At 42.0% G+C, this 23,057-nt stretch overlaps 1 protein-coding gene across 7 annotated transcripts in view; it reads left to right on the top strand.

Annotated features, from left to right (window-relative positions):
- SWT1 (SWT1 RNA endoribonuclease homolog) overlaps nt 1-23,057 on the top strand; it is an 83,817-nt gene that overhangs the window by 22,993 nt on the left and 37,767 nt on the right. For 5 of the 7 annotated variants that reach the window (XM_005290700.5, XM_042851277.2, XM_005290701.5 and 2 more), the window contains 6 exons: nt 5,331-5,467; nt 7,705-7,856; nt 12,346-12,484; nt 15,445-15,590; nt 19,522-19,730; nt 22,131-22,274. In XM_005290700.5, the coding sequence (XP_005290757.2) occupies nt 5,331-5,467; nt 7,705-7,856; nt 12,346-12,484; nt 15,445-15,590; nt 19,522-19,730; nt 22,131-22,274 (927 nt within the window). Of the gene's footprint in view, nt 1-5,330; nt 5,468-7,704; nt 7,857-12,345; nt 12,485-15,444; nt 15,591-19,521; nt 19,731-22,130; nt 22,275-22,512; nt 22,569-23,057 lie in introns of all 7 variants that reach the window. The other 2 variants (XR_010590016.1, XR_010590017.1) reach the window with 1 other exon arrangement.

Raw genomic sequence — 23,057 nt, 5'->3', positions numbered from 1 at the left:
TTGGGTGCTTGCACATGTCCATTCCACTTAAGTGTGTGCCAGTGCACAGTGCACTGGAGCTAGAGAACATTTCCCCATAGTGGTACCCATCTGGGCAGCTCATGTGCCCTCCGTGTACCGGTGCTGCTTAGTGGGAACATGAAAGGCAGGGATGCCCCAGTGCCCCTGTTTCTTCTCACCGCCTATGATTTGGTGGTCAGAGCAAGTGTGAGCTCTTCATGTTTTCTCTGTGTGTTAGTTACTTAGTTAGCTGTTCCCATTTTAGGTTTCCATTTACCTATTCTTTTGTCTTTGTTTTGTTGTTGTTGAGCTTTGCTCTATACTGTGATATACTGAAGTCTTTTTTCCTTTAGAGGGCTAAATGGTCAGACTCCCTTAAGGATAAATCAAATTCTGAGGTTAGGAGGTGAGGTGGTCCCCTGTACTGTATTCCTGCAGTGTTGAGTTGTTGACTCCAGCATCTCAAGGGGCTCTGTCAAGACAGACTCCATTGCCTACTTCATCTGTGGCACTGATTTCTGTTCCCTAGGCTATATTGGTACATAGGTACCAACTATGTGTTAGGCATATGCAGTGGCACAGGACCTCTTGTGCTTGTCAGTGCCAGCTTCACCTCTCAGGCAGGATAACTCCCAGGTACCAGATCTGACAGCTTTGGTACCAACCCATGTGGTACCAATTGTGCAGGACAATGTAGAATTGCAAATCCTCAGGTGCTGCTTGCCAGATATGATTATTCAAATTGGAATGCAACGTCTAAGTCTCAAGACAAGTTACTAAACAATGTCAAAGAGGAATTTAAGGTGTTTATTAATGAGGGTTGTTTGGTTACCCAGCCTTCTCTACAGGCTTCACTGGATGAAGCAGACTCCGCAGCTCCACTGATGACAGTGGCATTGCTATACGTTGTGCTTCGTGGCTGCAAGCACTTGGTATTCCGACTGAAGTGCAGCATACTATAGAAGGCTTGCCTCTGAGGGTTCAAGTCTATTATCTGGCAAAATTGCTGAGACTCTGCACTCTTTAAAAGATTCCTCGGCAATCCTGAAATCTTTGGGTATTTACACTCCTGCTATAAAAATGGGAAAGGATTGTGGCATAAGTGGTCTTGCCTAGTGGTCACAGCTAGGCTGAGGTCTGCCCAGCAGGAACAGTAGTTACCAGGCAGGAATTGGAGGAATTGCAAAAACTAAGTTCTGTAAGCAAGAGCCAAGGTCAGAGTCAGGCTGGGATCAGAGATCAGAAGTAGTACAAGGCTGGAATCAGGAGGCAAGAGTCAGGGTCAGTCAGGCTGCAGTCAGAGGCTGGAGATCAGAGGCTGTAGCAGGCTAGAGTCAGGAGGCAGGAATCAGGGTGAGAGTAAGGCTGGAGTCAGACACAGGAGATCAAGCAGAGTTTGGCGTTGCAGCAGGCTGAAGTCTGTGAGGTTGCCCAGGCCACTTCCTGGGGCAACCCATAGAGTTAAATAGGGCACTTGGCCAATCAGAGAGGTTCAGGGTACCATCACTCTGGATCTCTTGGGCAGTATTTCCTGTAGCGTTTACTCTCCATAGGGCTCCCTGGCTGTGCCTCTGGATGGTCTCCCAGTGGCACGGTGAGAATTTTGTAGCCATCCCAGGCTCTGCAGACCAGGGGTTCTAGTCCCTGGGTCCTTACAAAGAGAAAACAGTTTCTGCCTCAAGTGCATCAGAGCTATCCATCATACTACCTGGTGAGGGAGCCCAACACTTCTAAAAGACATACATGACAAGTTCCAAAGGAGAAGACCTCCATCTCTGCCTCCTACATCTGTGACAGTGAGACAGCTGTCAGTTTCCAAACAGTCTGTCTGACTCAGTCGAGAGCACCAAACCACTTAGAGAGTTCCCTTCCCTTCGGCTGCAAGTTGTACTGCTTGGAATCATGTTGTCAGACAGGTGGGTTCTAAGCATGGTGCAAGTGGGATATATTCTACAAATCACATCTATTCCACTCTCCCATCCACCTTTCCTATCTCTTTTCAGGGATCACTCTCCTAAGACTGTACTAATTCAGGAAGAACACTCTCTGTTGCTGTTAGGAGGCACTTCTTCTATGGCCCCTACATCAAGAGAGAGGATTTTATTCCTAGTATTTTCTCATTCTGAAGTCCAAGGAAGGCCTCAGACCCATTCTGGACCTGCAGAATCTCAAGCAATTCATAAAGATAAGATTTCTAATGGTTACCTTATCCTCTATTATCCCATTCCTATCTCTCAACGACTGGCTTGCTACCCTTGACTTAAAGGAGGTATACTTCCTTGTGGCCCTTCACCAGAGTCACAGGAAGTTCCTAAGATTTGTTCTGGCAGATATCCATTATTAGTTTACGTTTCTTCCATTTGGCTTGTCCTCTGCCCCTGTTCTGAGTTTTCACAATGTGCGTGGTGGTGGTGGCAGCACATGTTCAAAGGGTGGGCGTTTAGGTGTATCTTGAATAACTGGTTGCTCCCTGGACAGTCCAAGAACCAGGTGGAAGAAGGGGTGCAGAAGGTCTTGTCTCTTTCAAGTTTTAGACCTGCTAATCAACAAAGACCAACCAGATCTCACCCCTGAAAAGATAAAATTTGCAGTTCTTGATTCAACCACAGTGAGGCCATATTTGTTTCAAGCAATACACAATCTGTGCTCAGAATTCCAGGCGCATTCCTGTGTACAGTGAGGAATTGCAAGAGACTTTTAGGACACATGGCAACTTGCACATATGTGATCCAGCATGCCAGACTTCACCTTAGGGTCATGCAGAGGTGGTTGAAGTCAATTTACGATTGCTCCCGACATCCGCTGGGCATGCTGACTGAAATACCTGCAACTGTTCTCTTTTCTCCCTGAATTGGTGGATGGACTCAGTCAATGTAAGCACCAGGGTTCCCTTTACTCCTACCATCAGTGACTCTAGTCACAGATGCTTCATCCTTGGCTGGGGAGCACATCCTGTGAGCTTACAAACTCAGGGTCGGGACCTCTTCCTCTATATCAATGTCAGGGAGCTTTGGGCTATACACCTAGCCTGTCAGATATTTCTCCGTCATATAGCTGGCTGCTCCATGCAGGTTCTCACAAACAGTGCTGTGGTGATGTTTTACTTTTACAAACAGGGAGGGGCCACATCTGATGTCCACTACTTCTTGGTGAGGGGTCTTTTGGAATTTCTGCATCAAGAATGGAAAATACCTGTAAGTATTTCATCTCCTGGGCTCTCAATTCACTAGCAGACTGACTCAGCCGGTCATTCAGCAGAGGCCATGAGTGGCCCCACATACCTCATGTGGCAAAGTTAATTTTTCTGAATTGGGATTACCAGACTTGGACCTGTTCGCCCCCCACCAGAACAGGAAGTGTCACTAATTTTGTTCAAGGGGAGGCCTCTGCCCAAGGTCACTAACGGCTGCCTTTCTGATGTCAAAACAGAAGACTTCTTTATGCTTTTTCCCCCACCCCAACAGTGCTGAAAGTAGTGCCAAACTCAGACAGGACCATGCCATCCTAATTTTGATAGTGCCTGCCTGGTCTGGTCAATGTTTGTTCTCAAACCTATTGAACATCTGTTCTTGGGATCCAATTCCCTCCATACATAATCTGATAGGATCATAGTCAGATTTTGAATCCTGTTTCAGCCTGCATCTCACTGCCTGGATGCGCTCAGTGGGTTAGATCATCAAAGGTTTCCCTGTTTTGGTGGCAGTTCAGACTGTGCATTTTGCATAATGGAAAGTCATCTACCAGATGTACATTATTTCATGAAATAGAATGACTTTCTTTGGTCCAGGCACCTGATACAGAGGCGGATTAAGGTTTTGTGGGCCCTGGGCCAGAGCAAGTGGGGGGGGAGGTTTGGATGGCTCTGCTCTTTAACCTGTTACCAAGCAGTACAAGTGCCTGATGGGTATTGCTATGGGAAAAAGTACTCTGGCACACTGGTGCACAGACAACTAAGTGAAGTGGACATGTGCAACTCCTCTTGAGCAACAGTTGCAGAACAGGCATGTAACTATTTTTTTTTTTATTCTTCCTAAGAGAGGTTGATTCTCATTAACCTTAAAACACATTGATTTGCAACTACATAGAGCCATCACACTAAATTTGTGCTTCTTTTTGCCACTCTGGATGATGCATTGAATCAATACACATTTAAGCAATTATATAGCTTAATATACATGTATTCAGATTTGTAGTTTTCATTTTTATGATCTTAGAAAATGGTGAATGATGCATTTCTTATTTGCTAGAGCATTAGTTTTTTTACTTGTGATTTGTGTCAAGCTGCATTTGAATGGAAATTGAAATTCAATTAATGCACAAACAGCATTTTAAAATTGGTTTTATTTAATTAAAAAAATCTTTTGAATGTGCTGGATGAAAAATCTGTTTTAAATGCAATACATTTGATACTTAATTAAAGAAAGCATTCTCTATAGTTAGTGACTAGAAACAATCAGTGCCATTATGTCCTTCAAGATTTTAGAACTAGTAGAACTCTTCCTCCTCCCACCTTGTTATCCTCTTCCAATCTATGAATAAAAAACAAGCTTTCTTGCTTTTTTTTTTTTTCCAATTCCCAAGTGGTTTCTCACCTTTTGAATGAATTAGTCATTGACCTGAAATATTCTCTCAGAAGAGGCTACTACTGTCAAAAGCTGATTTAGCATTTCAACTTACTCTGGTTCCAGGTGCTTTAGCCAGTGACTTCTACCAGCTCAGTGGTTTGACTTTCATTAAAATTTTAGTAGCAAACCATGTCCTGCTTGAATATTTTTATTTAATTTTAAATTATTTTAATAGATTAGAGTAAGTGTAGGTCTTAAAATAAGTTATCAATTAAAATTTATTTTTCTTTTTATTTTAAAAAGAAAAATTGTCTAATTTAAATTAAACTGATTTAAATTTTAAAATATCCAATTTGATGTAAAGACGTGTGGCGCGGCGGGAGTTGTTTTTATTTTTGGCAGTAAGTAAGCAAATATGGTTTGATCTGTTGAGTTAAAAGATGTCAGTGTTTGCAGCTGCTTTTCCAGTGAAGTCCAGGTCTAAAGTGTGGTTATAAAAAAACAAAAACAAAAGAAAAACTTTAATATGTTTTGTGTGTTTCTTTTCAGAATAGCTACTTCTTGATTTAGTTATCTCATTTGCTTTCTTACATGGGTACCTTTTTTTTCTTTCGCAGGCAATATGTTGTTTACAGTGAAGCCCTTCAAGATTTATATGGGCTTACTGAAGACAAGTTTGTCAATGGGTTAGCTTTACGATTTAGAATATAACCGTGTTGTTGAGAAGTTAATACAATCAAAACAAAAGTAAATCTCTTTTCATAGGAATGATAAAAATTTATGCAGCAAAGCCCTAGTGAGTGATGTAAAGGCCCTATGCAAAGCAGATTTGGTTAATGCACTCCAGAACCTGAATGTCAACAGCCATCAGAACTGTGTTGGCCTACAACAATCAAAAACAGGTTAGTTTGCATGTGTGCGCCTATTTATAGGGGCCCTGTGAGTCATTCGGAGCATAATTACATTTGCAGAAAATTTAAGCTTCTGTCTTCATACACTCAGAACTTCTAGAACATTCACCTTGAGGGCTGACATTTTCCACCTTTGGTCTCTATCCAAAGATGACGTGAGTGTGAAAGTTTGAGAGCTTGAGTAAAACTGTTTCAGTTACTCGAATAATGAAAGTATTAAGTATGTTTCCCAGCTCTGTGTAAATGTGTGCATTAAAACAAAACTTCTAGCCACCTTTTAAAAAAATCTATTTTTTAAATAGAGGTTAGCCCCCACACAACTCTCTAACTCAAAAAGGTTTCATACTAAGTCCACTTATAACTCTAAGGTCATTCAATAATACTGCTTAATATGAACAGCTATACTTGTACCATCGGCAATGGGTTATAATGGTGTAACTTAGCCTTGAGTGGGCCAATTCTTACTATTCCGGATTCACGATAGCTGTTCGTATTAAACAGTATTATGGAGTTGTCATGTAATATACCAGGTATAATTCTATTGCAGTCAGTGGAATTTTACCTACTTAGACCCTGGTTGTATTTGGCCCTTGGTATGCTATAGACTGGTATTTCTTAGACACATACAAGTAAGTTCATTTCTAAGTCACTTAAAAAATCAGGAATGTGGAGTAGAGTCATGGATAAATATATTCTGAGAAATTAGGTCATCTTGGTTAGTGGTCTGTTGCTTAAGACAAAGCATAATACAAATTGGCATAATAAGAAGTACTGAGGAAAACCTAAGAAAATGAAATTTAGGGCAAATAACCTGCTGGGAAGGGACTTAGTCTGATCTAGAAGGCTGAAATACCCCATGTGCTTAGTAACACAGCTTTCTGTGGACACATCTTAGTGCTCTTTACACTTGCTGCCCTTTAAATACAGAATCCAGATCAAGATCCATCTAGCCTACTTTCCCGTCTTCCGACAGGAAAATGGGAATGAACAGAATAGGTAATCAAGTGATCCATTCCCTGTCTCCCATTCCCAGCTTCTGGCAAACAGAGGCTAGGGACACCATCCCTGCCTGTCCTGGCTAATAGCCATTGATGGACCTATCCTCCATGAATTAATCTAGTTCTTTTTTAAATCTTGTTATAGTCTTGGCCTTCACAACATCCTCTGGCAAAGAGTTCCACAGGTTGACTGTGCATTGTGTGAAGAAATACTTCCTTTTGTTTGGTGTTTTTTAAACCTGCTTCCTATTAATTTCACTTGGTGACCCCTAGTCCTTGTGTTATGAGAAGTAGTAAATCATACTTCCTTATTTACTTTCTCCACACCAGTCATGATTTTATAGACCTCTATCATATCCCCCTTAGTTGTCTCTTTTCCAAGCTGAAAAGCCCCAATTTTATTAATCTCTCCTCAAACAGAAGCCGTCCCATACCCCAATCATTTTTGTTGCCCTTTCCTGAGCCTTTTCCAATTCCAATATAAGAAATTAATAAGCAGGTTTAATACAAACCAAGAGGAAGTATTTTTTCACACAATGCACAGCTAACCAATGGAACTCATTGCCATGGGCTGTTGTGATGGCCAAAAGTATAACTGGGTTAAACAAAGATATGGATAAATTCATGGAAGATAGTTCCATCAATGGCTATTAGCCAAGATGGTCAGGGTTGCAAGCCCATGCTCGGGACAACCCTAAACAGCTGAGTACCAGAAGCTGGGAGGAGAAGATGGGGGTTGATCCATCAAATTGCCCTGTTCTGTATGCTCCTCCTGAAGCTCTGGTACTGGTTAGTGTCAGACAGGGTACTGGGCTCGATGGACTCATTGGTCTGACCCAGTATGGCAGTTCTTAAGTTCAGTAGGCTCATCACACAACATACAAGCAAGTCACAAACATAAACAAACACCCTAGAGAAGAATCATGCTATTTCTCCTTCTGGTGGTAGTGTGTGGGGGAGGAGAGGTGAGAAATATGGACAATGTTGATTCTATTTTAAAATACTTGGAAGGTGCTTGGATATTGTTGTCATGGAGTAGTAGAAGTAAAGTGATGGAATCCTCTGTAGCTGGAGACCTACAACTAGAGGACAAAATATTAAATAGGTTGTAGGCAACAATCCAGCACTTGCAAAGACTGGATTACAGAACCTAGCAAGTTGTTTCTATAACTAATTTCTATGAATAATACACTAAAGAAAGCACTTACTGTAACTGTATTTACTTGGCAGATACTGGGTCCCAGAAAACCAAGAGGGAAGATCCCAGCCTTACTACTCCACTCCTAAGCATTGTTCCTGACCTTGAAAAAAGTTTAGGAGAAGCTTTATCCTCGATATTGGAAACTGAAATGAAAATTGCTTTTGGAAACTTGTGGATGGAGGTGGTTATTTGTGGTGGTTTGCTTGATATTTCAAATACTAAGTTAAAGATTGAACTTTGGACTTCGAGACAATCTGTCTGCTTTTTACGTTTCAATGTTAATGACAAATAAGGCTGATACAGTACAATGATGTGGAAGATGTCTCAAAATACATTCCAGTTGTTGACGCTGAACTCATTTTCAATTATAACCTCTTATGAAAATTTAAACAGATTTTTTTGTTTGTTTGAAAACTGCAAAACTGACCAATTGTGCTGCCCTCTGTCGTGATTCTTCAGGGACCCTGCTTCTGTGCTTGAGAGTTTCAACGTTTGATTATTTTTTAATTTTTTTTTATATCTAAACTGTTCATGTAAAAATGTACCAATAGGAAAAGAGAGATGATGAGAAACATTCTTTAAAATTATACAGAATAAATTGATAAGTAATGTTGCAATAAGACTACAGTTCTGGTTAGGGATTCTGGTGTTATCTTAATCCATGAGAGTTTGTTTAATTTGTCAATTAACCCATTGTAGAATGTGTGTTTAATTGCAAGGTGCCAGTGTGACCATACTAACATTTCAGATTCTTTTTTAAATTAAAAAAAAATAATCTATAGGACAGTTCCATCACAGGCAACATCAGTTGAAGCATTTCTCCCTCCCATTGCCACCACCTGCCTCCCGCTCTGCTAGTGTAGTTCAACCTAGGGAAATTCAATCTCCAAACTCATTTTGTACTTCACCTCTTTTGAGAGTTTGCCTTTTGGTGTTCTTGTGGTGTGGACACCTCTCTAACATGTATTAGGCTAAAGCAGTAATTCACTTTACACAGGCCATCTGATAACTTAAGGGAATTTGAACAAGTGACCTAGAAGCGAAGATTCATGCTTGCCATTTCCAATCCTGTGAGCCATCCACTCACATAGAGTATTGTTAAATTTCATTATGTATTTTGATATTGGGATGATTGTTTCACTAGTAATGTCTGTGCAACATTACATTTAATAGTAATCTATGTGCTGTCTGGTTGTTCAATGTGAATTTTCAAAATGCATATTTTATTAACAGTAACTTTGGACTTCTGTAACATAGAATCATAAGACTGGAAGGGACCTCGAGAGGTCATCTAGTCCAGTCTCCTGCACTCATGGTAGGACTAAGTATTATCTAGACCATTCTTGACAGATGTTTGTCTAACGTGCTCTTAAAAATCCCCAATGATGGAGATTCCACAACATCCCTGGGAAATTTATTCCAGTGCTTAACCATCCTGACAGGAAGCTTTTCCTAATGTCCAGCCTAAATCTCCCTTGCTGCAATTTAAACCCATTGCTTCTTGTCCTATCTTCAGTGGTTAAGAAGAACAATTTTTCTCCCTCCTCTTTGTAAAAACCTTTTATGTACTTGAAAACTGTTACGTCCTTTCTCAGTTCTCTCTTTTCCAGACTAAACAAACCCAGTGTTTTCAATCTTCCCTCATAGGTTATGTTTCTAGACTTTTTAAATAATTTTTGTTACTCTTCTCTGGACTTTCTCCAATTTGTCCACCTCTTTCCTGAAATGTGGCGCCCAGAACTGAACACAATACTCCAGTTGAGGCTTATCAGCATGGAGTAGAGCAGAAGAATTACTTCTCATGTCTTGCTTAGAACACTCCTGCTAATACATCCCAGAATGTCAGCTTTTTTTTTTTTTTTTTTTTTTTTTTTTTTTTTTTTTTGCAACAGTGTCACACTGTTGACTCATATTTGAGCTTGTGGTCCACTATGACCCCCCCCCCCCCCGAGCCCTTTCTGCAGTACTCCTTCCTAGGCACTCATTTCCCATTTTGTATGCGTGGAACCGATTTGTTCCTTTCTCAGTGGAGTACTTTGCATTTGTCCTTATTGAATTTCATCCTATTTACTTCAGACTATTTCTCCAGTTTGTCTAGATCATTTTGAATTTTAATTCTATCCTCTAAAGCAGTTGCAACCCATTCCCGAGTGGTATCATCTGCAAACTCTATAAGTGTACTCTCTATACCATTATCTAAAGCATTGATGAAGATATTGAACAGAATCAGACCCACAACTGATCCCTGCAGGACCCTACTCATTATGCCCTTCCAGCATGACTGTGAACTACTGATAACTACTCTCTGAGAATGGTTTTCCAACCAGTTTTGCCACCCACCTTTTATAGTAGCTCCATCTAGGTTGCATTTCCCTAGTTTGTTTGAGACGGTCATGCGAGACAGTGTCCAAAGCTTTACTAAAGTCAAGATATACCACGTTTACTGCTTTTCCCCCCATCCACTAAGCTTTTTACCCTGTCAAAGAAAGTATCTGGTTGATTTGACACTATTTGTTCTTGACAAATCCATGCTGACTATTACTTATTATCTTCTAGATGTTTGCAAATTGATTGCTTAATTATTTGCTCCATTGTCTTTCCAGATACAGAAGTTAAGCTGACCAGTCTGTAATTTCCCCAGGTTGTCCTTTATTTCCCTTTTTATAGATGGGCACTATATTTGCCCTTTTCCAGTCTTCTGGAATCTCTCCTGTCTTCCATGATTTTTCAAAGATAATCGCTAATGGCTCAGATACCTTCTCAGTCAGTTCCTTGAGTATTCTAGGATGCATTTCATCAGGCCCTGGTGACTTGAAGACATCTGACTTGTCTAAATAATTTTTAACTTGTTCTTTTCCTATTTCAGCCTCTGATCCTTCCACATTTTCACTGACATTCACTATTTTAGATGTCCAATCACCAGCAACCTTCTTGGTGAAAACCAAAACAAAGAAGTCATTAAGCACCTCTGCCATTTCCATGTTTTCTGTTATTGTTTTTCTCCCCCTCATTGAATAATGGGCCTACCCTGTCCTTGATCGTCATCTTGCTTCTAATATATTTATAGAATTTTTTCTTGTTGCCCTCTGTCTCTAGCTAGTTTGATCTCATTTTGTGCCTTGGCCTTTCTAATTTTGTCCCTACAGGCTTGTGTTATTTGTTTATATTGATCCTTTGTAATTTGACCTAGTTTCCACTTTTTTGTAGGACTCTGTCAATGATCTAATAATCAAAAAAAAATCTCCTGGTTAAGCCAGGGTGATCTGTTGCCATACTTCCTGTCTTTCCTACACATTGGGATAGTTTGCTCTTGTGCCCTTAATAATGTCTCTTTGGAAAAACTGCCAACTGTCTTCCATTGTTTTTCCCCTTAGACTTCCTTCCCAGGGGATCTTACCTACCAACTCCCTGAGTTTGCAAAAGTCTGCCTTCTTGAAATCTATTATCTTTATCCTTCCTACCATTCCTAAGAATCATGAACTGTATCATTTCATGATCACTTTCACCCACTCTGCCTTCATCTTTCAAATTCTCAACCAGTTCCTCCCTATTTGTCAAAATCAAATCTAGAACAGCCTCTACCCTAGTAGCTGTCTCCACCTTCTGAAATAAAAAATTGCCTCCAATACATTCCAAGAACTTGTTGGATAATTTGTGCCTTGCTGTGTTGTTTTCCCAACAGATGTCTGAGTCATTGAAGTCCCCCATCACCACCAAGTCCTGTGCTTTGGATGATTTTGTTTAGTTGTTTAAAAAAAGCCTCATCCACCTCTTCTTCCTGGTTAGGTGGTCTGTAGTAGATCCCTACCATGACATCACCCTTGGTGTTGGTTTTTTTTGTTTTGTTGTTTTTACCCCTCTTATCCTTACCCAGAGGCTTCCTACAAGTCTGTCTCCTATTTCCATCTCAACCTCAGTCCAAGTGTATACATTTAATATATAAGACAACACCTCCTCCCTTTTTCCCCTGCCTGTTCTTCTTCAGCAAGCTGTACCCATGTTCCATAGCATCCAAGAGCTCAAAGCACTTTACAAACATTAAGTTTCCCAAAACTTGGGAGAAGGGGAAATAGTACTATCCTCACTCTCAGGTGGGGAAACTGAGGCACAAAGATGATCTGTCTATTCAAAATTCACACAAAGTGTGTGACAGAGTTGGGGGTAGAACCAAAATATTCTGATTATAGCCAGAAGACTATCAATCCAGTTATTTAGCTCTGTGTGTCTTCCAATTAACATTTTCATCTAGCTGGAATGGTTAATTACTTTACTTTATACTCATCTGCACAAGATGAACTCTGAGAGCTATCAAGTTACTGGAATTAACATTTCTTATTTGAGCTTGTAAATCTTGAGTTGTACAAATAGAATATCCTTCACAGAAAAATACTTCATAAAAGTCTAAATAGTCCTAGTCACAGCAGTGCACATATGCTAATTGGAATGCTTTTAAGAAGGGTCTGTACCTGTGTAAGACACCTCCTGAGTAAAACTAAATTGAACAAGGCTATGATTTGTCATGTAATATACAATCTCTTTACCAGGAAAAATCCACCTGATTTTATTTCTGAGAATGCTTTGGATGTTTACTTCAGCATATACAATTGGTATTAAAGAATAGCACAATTGAGAAATGTACATTGATGAAGTTTTAAACTTTTCACTTTTAGGTACTGTATCTGAAGCCCCCATGGACCCTAGCAAGCTTATTGCAGTGCTTTAAAAAACACTGGATGGCTGTATTTGGCTCTATTGTGCCAAGAAACTTACTTGCAACCATTGAATACCTGCATGAACATCTTTGTAAAGGTAAGAATCTTATGTGACTCCTTTTTAGTAATAAACTTATAAATATAAACCTCTCTCCTTTAAGGTCAATCACAGGAGTCTTAAGTGTGCATAATGAAAATATACATTGTACATATTTAAAGGGTTTATTTTTCTCCTTTTAATTCAAGAATAATCGGAGTTACATGGGTTATTCAAGGGACACTATACCCTGGAGAAGTAATCTTCCTTCTTGACTTTCACACAATGTGATGGTGGTTCCAGATGGGTGGCAAAAATCCCAGTTTGCTGCATGCAAGCATTTTGTAACTTGAGCCCAAAGAGCCATGATACAACACTTGTCAGTAAAGACAAAAAGAAAAACCTGCTTAACCCTCAAATCTGCCCAGTCGTGGGCCTTAAAATGGGGCAAGGATTCATTCCCACTTATTGAAGAAGCTACAAAAAAGCTAACTGTCTCTTGAGACTGTTTTGGTAGCCTTAATTAAATATTTTGATAGTCTGCTGCTCCCTTCCTGTTTTTAACAAATTTGAACAAACACGAACTGGCACTACTGAAATCAATCATTTATAGAATTCATTTCAAATATTACTTCTTCATGTGCATGCTACCAGAAAGTGGAACGATGTATCTAAGAAACTTGTATAGCTTTGGTTACCAGAGTACTCAAGTACCTCCAAAGTATTTATTTCTATTTGTAATCTATCTTCCTTCCTGGTTTGTAAAAACAAAACAAAAAAACCAACACTGCTTAATTAGTTTATAGGCATTTGTATAGGTGTGCTGTGCCTCTGAAGAACTTATTGATGGAAAGCAAAGTCAAAGACATGAGTCTTGCATTTAGTTATGAAAGTGTCAGTGCTTTTTTGAGTTGGAAGTAGTTTTCCATTCAGTACTTGTAGCCATAGCTATGCTGGGATATAGTCCACCAGAAGGTGTGTTAGGACAGGTTATGAGCAGATTATCTGATAATGACATATTGTCATAAACATACAGCTAAGGGTAGCATAAAATCCCTCTTTACCCTTTACAGGGTAAATTCCTCTTTTACCTGTAAAGGGTTAAGAAGCAGGGCCGGCTCCAGGCACCAGCCCTCCAAGCATGTGCTTGGGGCGGCACCTGGAGGGGGGCGGCGCTCACCCGGGGAGAGCGGGGCCGCAGCCAGGCTCTTTGCCCTCGCGCCGGCCGGTCGGGGAGAGCGGCGCTCCGGCCAGGCTCGCCGCCCTCCCCCCCCACCCCCCGCGCCGGCTGGTGAGAGCGGGGCCCCGCCCGGGCTCGCCACCCTCCCCCCGGCGCTCCGGCCGGTCGGGGAGAGCGGGGCCCCGGCTGGGCTCGCTGCCCTCCTCTGCCGCGCTCCGTGCCGAGGGGCGGCGGGAGGCTTTTTTGCCTGGGGCGGCAAAAAAGCCAGAACCAGCCCTGTTAAGAAGCTTGGATAACCTGGATGGCACCTGACCAAAAGGACCAAGAAGGGGAGAGAAGATACTGTCAAATCTGTGGGGGAAGGTTTTCTGTCTGTGTCTCCCGGAGTCAACAAGGAACCAGGGCAGGGAAAATTACATCTCCCTAAGCCATATCTAAGCTAAGCATCTAATATTGCAAAAATAGTAAGTAATAGCAAAGAAAATGCAATAGGTTATTTTTTGTTTTAGCTTGTGGATTTTCCCTGTGCTAAGAGGGATGTTTATCCCTGTTTTTGTAACTTCAAAGTTTTGCCTAGAGGGGAAATCCTCTGGTTTTTGAATCTCTCGTTATTCTGTAAGGTACTTACCATCCTGATTTTACGGAGGTGATTCTTTTATCTTTTCTTTAATTAAAATTCTTCTTTTAAGAACCCGATTGATTTTTTTTTTCTTTGTTCTTAAGATCCAAGGGTCTGGGTCAGTGTTCACCTGTACCAATTGGTGAGGATATTATTCTCAAGCCTTCCCCAGGAAAGGGGGTGCAGGGCTTGGGGGAATATTTTGGGGGAATAGGACTCCAAGTGGTCCTTTCCCTGATTCTTTGTCTAAATCACTTGGTGGTGGCAGCATACTGTTCCAGACAAGGTGGAATTTGTGCATTGGGAAAGTTTTTTAACCTAAGCTGGTAAAAATAAGCTTAGGGGGTCTTCCATGTGGGTCCCCAAAGTTCAGAGTGGGGAAGGAACCCTAACACATGTTTAATGACCCTATGCCAGATCCTAAATGGAGCGTGATTTGATCCAAAATTAAGTCTTTTTTTTTTTTACACACTACTTATTGTAAAGTTCCTTCCTGAAACATTGTTTAATGCTCATGGTTTGTATCCAAGACATTTCATATACTGGCTGAAATAAACAATGTAGATGAGTCTTTTTAAATGTTTTTTTGTTTTTCATTAAAAAGCAGTGTTCTAGATTTTTATACTTACATTTTAACATTTAACAGATCAACATTTGATGAAGATTATCTTCTCTCCCTTCATGCCCGCATTTTACCCACAAAAGCAAAATTGCAAGAATGTGTGACATAGCTTCCTGTTCCAGCCAGAGTTCTATATCTAGTGGAGCTTGGGAGCACTTTACAATCTTTCAGCCCCTTGAATTGAGTAGAGTTTGTAAAGTGCATCAGAGTTTGTGTTCTAGAGAAGACTTTAAGTTTAGTGATGTGCTAGCACAATGAAACTATTTATTTTCTTTAGGCTTACTGTTGGAAACCCTCAGAAGACAATAGCACCTGATATCATACCATTTATGTCAATAGGATTTTCAGACCCTTTTTTGTTTGATAATGATCTTACATAATAACACACACTTTATTTTTATATGTACGGCTATCCTAGAATGTTTAATTCATACAATAATTGTAATACCTTTTTGAAATGATAGAACTGGTGGTGATTATACTTGGTTTCAGTTTGGAACTGTTAACTTTTTCCTTTACTGCTTGTGCGATTTAACACCAAACTAGCCTACTTCTCTAAAACTGATTTCCCATGTTTCTTCTTAATGTTTTTATATCAGGTAAGACAGTTGACCACATAACAGCAAACATCGTGCTCCAGGAATCTAAAAAGCTATTGCATGCTTTCAGCTCAAGGTCAGACTATGATGGTGTACTTCCGCAAGCTTTTGCTTATGTGACTAAACTGCTCCAGATGCTTGCAGAGGTAAGCTGCATTTCAGTGTACATAGTTTTTACACTAAAGCTATGGCTTAACTGAAATTTTAGCATCACCAATCATTGACACTATAAACTTACTAAGGGTTTTCTAGTTCTTTGTTATAATGACAAAAAAATTACTGTAAACCGTGCTAGGTGGGGATTAACAGGATATTGTCATAAGTGGTGTCCCAAATGTAACCCTGTTCCCACAACAAAAGTGAAGGCTTTCTGTTTATAAAAATATCCCTGACAGAATTTTGCTTCTATTACTTCTCAAAAAGGAAGTGAATGATTGAAAAGCAAGTACATACTGCTGCATTTTGATAAAGATTGAACTTCATATCAAATAAGTAACTGTTATCCTGCATTTGAAGGTGATTTATTAAATAATCAATTCCAATATTTTTTCTCTAATTAAAATGATCTTGTAAGATTCACTTAGTTTGTGAATGTTTGTGTATGTTGAGCTGCCCCTCTTCTCCTCCTGACAACTCAGTTTGTGATTTAATTGTGAAGTGTCTCCTTTGTGCACTTCAGAAATCCTGTACGTCTAATTCCCCTTTCCCCTCGCAAGAATAGAAGTTGTTGAAAGAAAGCAGAAAGGTGAGACATTATACTTGGTGGCTGTTGGACTGCCCAGTTAAAAGCTCTGGTAATTCTTTTCTGGCGCTAAGGATGAAAAATAGTGTATAGGCCACAGCCGAGGAAAAGTGTTGTGTGTTTGTGGGGTTTTTTTGGGTGTTTTTTTATTTTTATTTTTTTAAACAAAACAAAAAGCTGTATTATAGGGAAGTAGTAACTTTGAGCCAGTTAGCCTAACCAGAGTCCCAGGGAGATCAAAAAGAGGCTGTTGGGTTTTTGTATATTTTGTTTCTGTTTTGTTTTTTGTATATTTTTACAACATGAGGTGTTTTTCCTTAGATCCTTATTTCTGTTTTGGTAGGGTTACCATATTTCAACAATCAAAAAAGAGGACGGGAGGAGCCCCGCCCCTGTCCGAGCCCCGCCCCTGTCCGAGCCCCGCCCCTGTCCTGTCCGAGCCCCGCCCCTGCCCCTTCCACTCCCTCCCACTTCCTGCCCCCTCAGAACCCCCAACCCTCCCCCCCCCACTCCTTGTCCCCTGACTGCCCCCCAGGACTCCACCCCCTCCCTAAGCCTCCCTGCCTCTTGTCACCTGACTGCCCCCTCCTGAGACCTTCCCCACATCCTAACTGGCCCCCTAGGACCGTACCCCCTACTTGTCCCCTGACTGCCCCAACCCTTATCCACACCACCACCCCCTGACAGCCCCCCCCCGAACTCCTGACCCATCTAAACCCCTCTGCTCCCTGTCCCCTGACTGCCCCCTCCTGGGACCCCTCCTCCTAACTGCCCTCCAGAACTCCACCCCCTACCTAAGCCTCCCTGTTCCTTGTCCCCTAACTGCCCCCTCCTGAGACCCTCCCCACCTGTACCCTGACTGCCCAAAACCTTACACCCCCAATCCCCAGACAGCCCCCCCTGAACTCCTGACCCATCCAACCCTCCTCCCTGCTCCCTGTCTCTTGACTACCCCCCCCCCAGAACCTCCCTGCTTCTCTGGCCCCCGGTCCCCTTACTGTGCTGCAGAGCAGTGCGCTCGACAGTGGGGGAGGGGAGCAGGGTCGGAGCTCCAGGTGGCGAACAGCCCGGGGGTCTGTGAATGCAGGGAGGGTGGGGGAGGGAGAGAGCGGAGGGGAGTGGTGTCAAGTTTCAGGAGAGAGGAGGGGGGAAGTGACGGAAGGGCTCTGGCTCTGGCTGCCGGAGCCCGGGCTGCTCTGTAAGCCGTGCGCACGCTCTGCATTGGGGGGGGGGGGAGTCCAGACATTGACAAATTCCCCCCGGATGCTATTTTTAACTCCAAAAAGCCGGACATGTCCAGGGGAATCCGGACGAATGGTAACCCTAGTTTTGGTATTGGGTTATTGAGAGGTAGTCATCAAGTTATTCAATATAAAATGAGGAAAGGTAACCTAATTGATTGGAACAGCAATTGCTGTCTCTTACACTTCAGAATGGGAGTGTCTAAGTATCTGCATGAGTTGTTCTTATTTTCCCTGTCAAATACATAATTGATTACCTAAGTTCTCTTCAGCAATGAGTTTTTCCTGAGCCTTTATCTAGTATGCTCCATATATGAATAACTTGTTGGACTCAAGTTAGGCATGATTGACATTATAGAAATTTAAAGCTCATTAAATAGAGTAGATGAAATAGTTTTTTCTGACCTTCTAGCCTAGTAGTTTGCTTTTAGAGCAACTCATTTTCCTTTATTGTTCTGAAAAATTGTTATCTGACAGTAGTCTTGCATGAATTACACAACCCAATACCGTGGATCACTTGAGTTTTGTTTTTGTCGTCCGTTTCTCTCCCCCTCTTCCCCCCCCCCCCCGGCTAAATTTGTCGTCTTTAGAGAAGGGCCACAAAAGTTAAAAATAGAGAGTTCTTATTCCTAGGTATGCCACTGGTATTAGTATATAGGTTTGTTTGTCAGCCTGAGATAGAATTTTGGGTTTGACTTTTTGATACACATATTAGTATAAGATGTGAGTGAAGAACAATTAACAAAGACACCGTGTTGCATTTCCCACAACCAGATGGGGCTTTTATTACAATGAGAAAAGATGAGGGATAGTGCCGAAGTGTTACAGGGTATGGTGGAAGTGTAATATAAGCATATACTGAAAGGCTGCCTGGCTCCTTTCTCAAGCCAAGGTCAAGCAACCAGTTAGGATGGGGATGGGGGGAGACCTAAGAAACACTACATGCCAAAGAAAAGCCTGGCCTTGGCCAGAACACAATCTCACTCTGTACCCCACCCATGGGGTCCAAAAGAGGTGGGACGAAGACCCCAAACCACAACCCTCCCCTCAAAACTGAACATGACCATAAGTTGTAAGGGGTGGGACTGAGGGCATGCATTGCAGGTATATTTGGGCCTGCTAAGAAAGAGGAGGTGGGAATGGGGAACGGGGACACAGGCAAGGCTCTGCAGCATCAGAGCTGGGAAGGGGGACACTAGGAAACAAACTCTTCTGAAGTGTAGAGCTATGGATATGCTTGCTTGGAACTAACCCCAATAAACATCACATTGCCTGCACTTCAGACTTCCGGTCTTCTACTTTCTGTCTGCATGACAAGAACCAGGGGAGAGGGTAAAGGGAAAGCCCTGTAACGATGACCTTATTGAAATCATTTCAGCAGTTTTTCTCAGTATCCTCATTTTTACAGACAAAGAAAATATTTGCACACACCACAGCCTGTTGTTGTGTTTTTAATGTAGTAATTTATATGTAAAATACCTTAAATCCTCGCTTTGCAGAATAACTCTTGTCAACTATATGTGGCATTAGTGTGAAAGAAATTCCATGTCCTTGGTTTGTAATGAGTGTTTGAAATTATTTTACTGTGAAAATCATGTACTTTACATCTCTAAGTGAAGATTAAACAGAATGGAACACTTTTGTTGTGCATTAATGAGCTATATTGGGGGGGGAAGGCGTGGGTTAAAATGTGCAAATTCGGCTTTGGAGTCTTCTATGGATTGACTATACATGGATAGTTCAGGAAAGGATACTCCAGTGGTTAGGGCACTAACCTAGGACTTGGGAGGCTGGGGTTTAGTTTCCTGCTCCACCACAGACTTCCTGTGTGACTTTGGGCAAGTCACTTAGCCTCTCTGTGCTTCAGTTCTCCATTTGTAAAATAGGAATAAGACGACTGGCCTACCTCACAGGGGCATTTTGAGTTGTTACATTAAAGATTGTGAAGGTCTCATATGGCGTTCATCACCATAGCATCTAAGTACCTTAGATACGTTGATTATTTAAAAAAAAAAAAAGGGCGAGGGGGAGAAGGATTCCCATGTAGGTTTTTCTACAGTTCTCCAACACCTGTATGGTTGTCTATTTCATGAGGTTTCGTCAGACCGTGGACAGAAATCATCAGGAGCCCTGACAGCTCTTTCAGAAAACACTGCAGGTTCAAAAACGGAAGATGTGAGACTGTATCTGCAAACGTGTGAGGAAGGCAAGTCATTGTCAAACACTCAGCTGTCCCAAGATAAAAGACATCAGGAAATCTGGTCTGTCCTTGAAGGCATTTGGAATACAATAAACCTGTACAGGTACAAAGTGCTGAAAGAGTTGGGGGGATTTTGCATGCTATTGGTTGTTTCATGTGGTTCCCCCAAACACACAGTTTTTTTTTAAATTGTCTGCCTTTCCCTACAAGGCTGTCCTATTAGTGATGTACATGGGTTGGGGGAGGGGGGGAGGAGAAGGGGGGAAATCACACATTCTAATTTTTAATGTGTTAGTTATGACATAGTGTAGTAGTTCCGGGGTGAGGCTTGTCCCTTCCTGGGGCGCCTGAAAGCCAGGCCGCCCCGCTACGAAGCGAATAACAGTTAGGGCCCCGACCTTCGGGTAGGGGCTGAGCACACAATTAACAGTTCTAGAGCTCAGGCCCCTTGTGCAGGGGCTGAGCACACAATTAACAGTTCTAGAGCTCAGGCCCTTTGTGCAGGGGCTGAGCACACAATTAACAGTCTAGAGCTCAGGCCCTTATGCAGGGGCTGAGCACCCAATTAACAGCTCCGGCCCTGGGTCAGGGCGGGGCTGCACACCAGTAGTCAGTCAGGGGCCCAGGCCCCTTGGACAGGGAGGAGGAGAGACTGCCACCCGGCGCGGGGTGGCAGGGGGGAACACAGGCCCACCCACTCCACTGTGTTCCAGCCCGGGGCCCTATCCGCAGCAGTCCGTCTGCCGCGCAGTCAGTGGGGATCCTGACCGCAACACACTGACATGGGTTCGGGGTCTGCTATCCCCGGGCCACTTCCCATCTCCTCCTCCATGGGTACCTGCTCCTCCTGAGTTCCGTCTGCTGGGTCACAGATCATGGGCTCCTCCGGGCCCCGAGCACCAGGTAGGTCTGTCGCTCCCTCTGGGCCCTCGGCGGGGGGAAGCTCAGACCGCTCCTCAGGGTACCGGGCTCTCGGCAGGCTCGGCCAGTCCTCCTCAGGGTACCGGGCTCTCGGCAGGCTCAGGTCCGCGGGAGCTCGGGCACCAGCGTCTGTCCTCTCCTGCTGCCGGCCAGCTACTGAGCGCTGGGGCCTGGCCTTTATACTTCCTGTCCCGCCCCTTGACTTCCGGGGGGCGGGGACAGGCCGTGGTGGCTCCGCCCACTCTGGCGGCTTTTCTGGCTCATCGCTTCCTGGGGCGCCTGGAAGCCAGGCCGCCCCGCTACACATAGGAATTGCCATATTGAATCAGCCATGATCCATCTAGCTGACTGTACTGTTTCTGATGTTATCCACCATTAGATGCTTCAGAGTAAGATGCAAGAACCTGACCATAGGTTTATGTGGGGTAGTCTGCTCTCCAGGAAGATCTCCTCCTAATCTCTAATAAAGATTAGCTTAAACTCAGACATAAGGGTTTTTCCCTTTCAATTTTTTTTTTTTTGGCTTTAGGTATTCTAACTTATCTAATATAAATGACTAACCATTCTTCTTTAAATCTTACTAAGTTCTTTGTCTCTGCAGTTTAAAAAGAAGTGTATTAATGGTTGAATTTTTAAACAAGATGTCTGAAAATCCACATCTGGAGTCTGTTGCTGCTCCAGTTACACAAATCAAAAATGTGTGTGTCTGCACATTTTGGAGTTGCATTTTGAGACCCACGTGAAAATTTAACCCCAAGTTTATACAAGGCTATACTTATGAGGGTCCTACCAAATTCACGCCCATGAAAAACGTATCACGGACTGTGAAATCTGGTCTAGCACCGTGAAATCTGGTCCTACTTCTAAGCTAAAATGCTTGATACTCTGTAAGGAAAGCTATCTGTTACAATTTTGCTAAAAATTAAAAATAAGGATTATGTTTCATATGTCAAATGTTTTCTTTATTTATGGAAGGGGTTTTTTAGAGTTCTATTATAGTTTCTCTTCTAATCCAACTCTACAAAATGTGCTAAAGACTAATTCTTGACAATTAAAGTCTCAGCTATAGAGTGATTGACTAATAATTATAAATTAAATAGTGAGAGTAGCTTTCTGGTTAGAAACTGGGACTAGCACTTCAGTGAGCAGTTTGCATAACCACTCCAGGGTCTTTTCCATACTCGTAGGAATGTGCCTCTTAATTATTTTGTAAAGTGTTTTGAAAGCCTCAGTTGGAACGTCCTATGTCAACATGATATTTGTTTATTAAAGTAACAATAAGTGATCAGAAATCTACCCTTTTAACTTACAAAACAATTGAATTGGTGGCTTCTATTACCTGTTTAAGCACCTTATCTAAAATGCATGCAAACAAAATGAAAACTTTGTACTCCTGTGTGAGTGTTTTGTACATTACAACACTAATGTACCTGACATTTGTATTTGACCTTTGAGACAAAGTGCGTGTGTTTGTCTAAGATGTTGTGCATTTCTAGTTTCCCATGATACGAGTCAAAAAAGTTTTTGTTTTTAGTGGCCTCTTCTGATAGAATGTTTTCTCTTGCTTTTGCCCTCATATTAGTACTGAAATTTTCCAGAAGCTGGATCACAATATCACCACCACCACCACCACCACCACTGCAAAAATATCTTCATTTGAAGAAGCTTTTTTAGGCCTACAGAAACTGATGGCAGCTGTGAATAATATTCTTGCAGGGATTCGTAGGTAAGTATTTTAGCAGACCGGAGTGCATAACTTTTTTTTAAACTGTAATGTACTGTGTGCTCAGATATCTCTCCTTTACTAATTCTGAGATATTACTACTTGTACTTACTCGGAAGAGCGTTTCTCAGTCAGTAAAAAAAATGAATATGAAGTTGTTGTAGACATTTAAATGGTTAGCCATTTGGATCTCTTGGAGCAATCTCCCCCCTCCCCTATAATTTTGGGCCTTGTCTTCCAGCAATTGATGACCAGCCACTGATGGCCACACCAATGTAAACCCTAAGTGTAGACAAGGTAAGCTGAAATCTGCATTGGTGGAGCCCTGGTTTCAAACATGGGTATGCTCTGGTGTCACAAATTGTGTGGCTGTGCTTGTCTATCCTTAGGGTTTGCACCAATACAGCTTCATCAGTTACTGAAGTCAGGGCAGATTTCCAGTATAGACAAAGCCATAGGGAAACACTTGGGGCATGATTGGCATCACAACTAGCAAGGGCTACTCTAGCAAACCTATAATGCAGCTGTAATAGTGGTGTCAAAAACAACTATGTTTGATCCTGATGCTAGTAAAATCAGTTGAACTTTAAGTATGGATTAATGATGGCAAGATCAAGCCCTTTGTTTTTAAGACCACAGAATGTCTAAAAATGCAGATTCAAAAATATTATGGCTTTGTCTGAGTATTGTCTTTACTTCCATAAGTTAGTAAAGACTGTTCACCTATGAAAACAGCTAGAAAAATAATCTTCTAAGGTATCTTTGGGCCTAATCATGTGATTGCTG

Source organism: Chrysemys picta, chromosome 8 (assembly GCF_011386835.1).
Source record: "Chrysemys picta bellii isolate R12L10 chromosome 8, ASM1138683v2, whole genome shotgun sequence".
Taxonomy (NCBI): Eukaryota; Metazoa; Chordata; order Testudines; family Emydidae; genus Chrysemys; species Chrysemys picta.
This window is presented reverse-complemented; position numbering and strand designations above follow the sequence as displayed.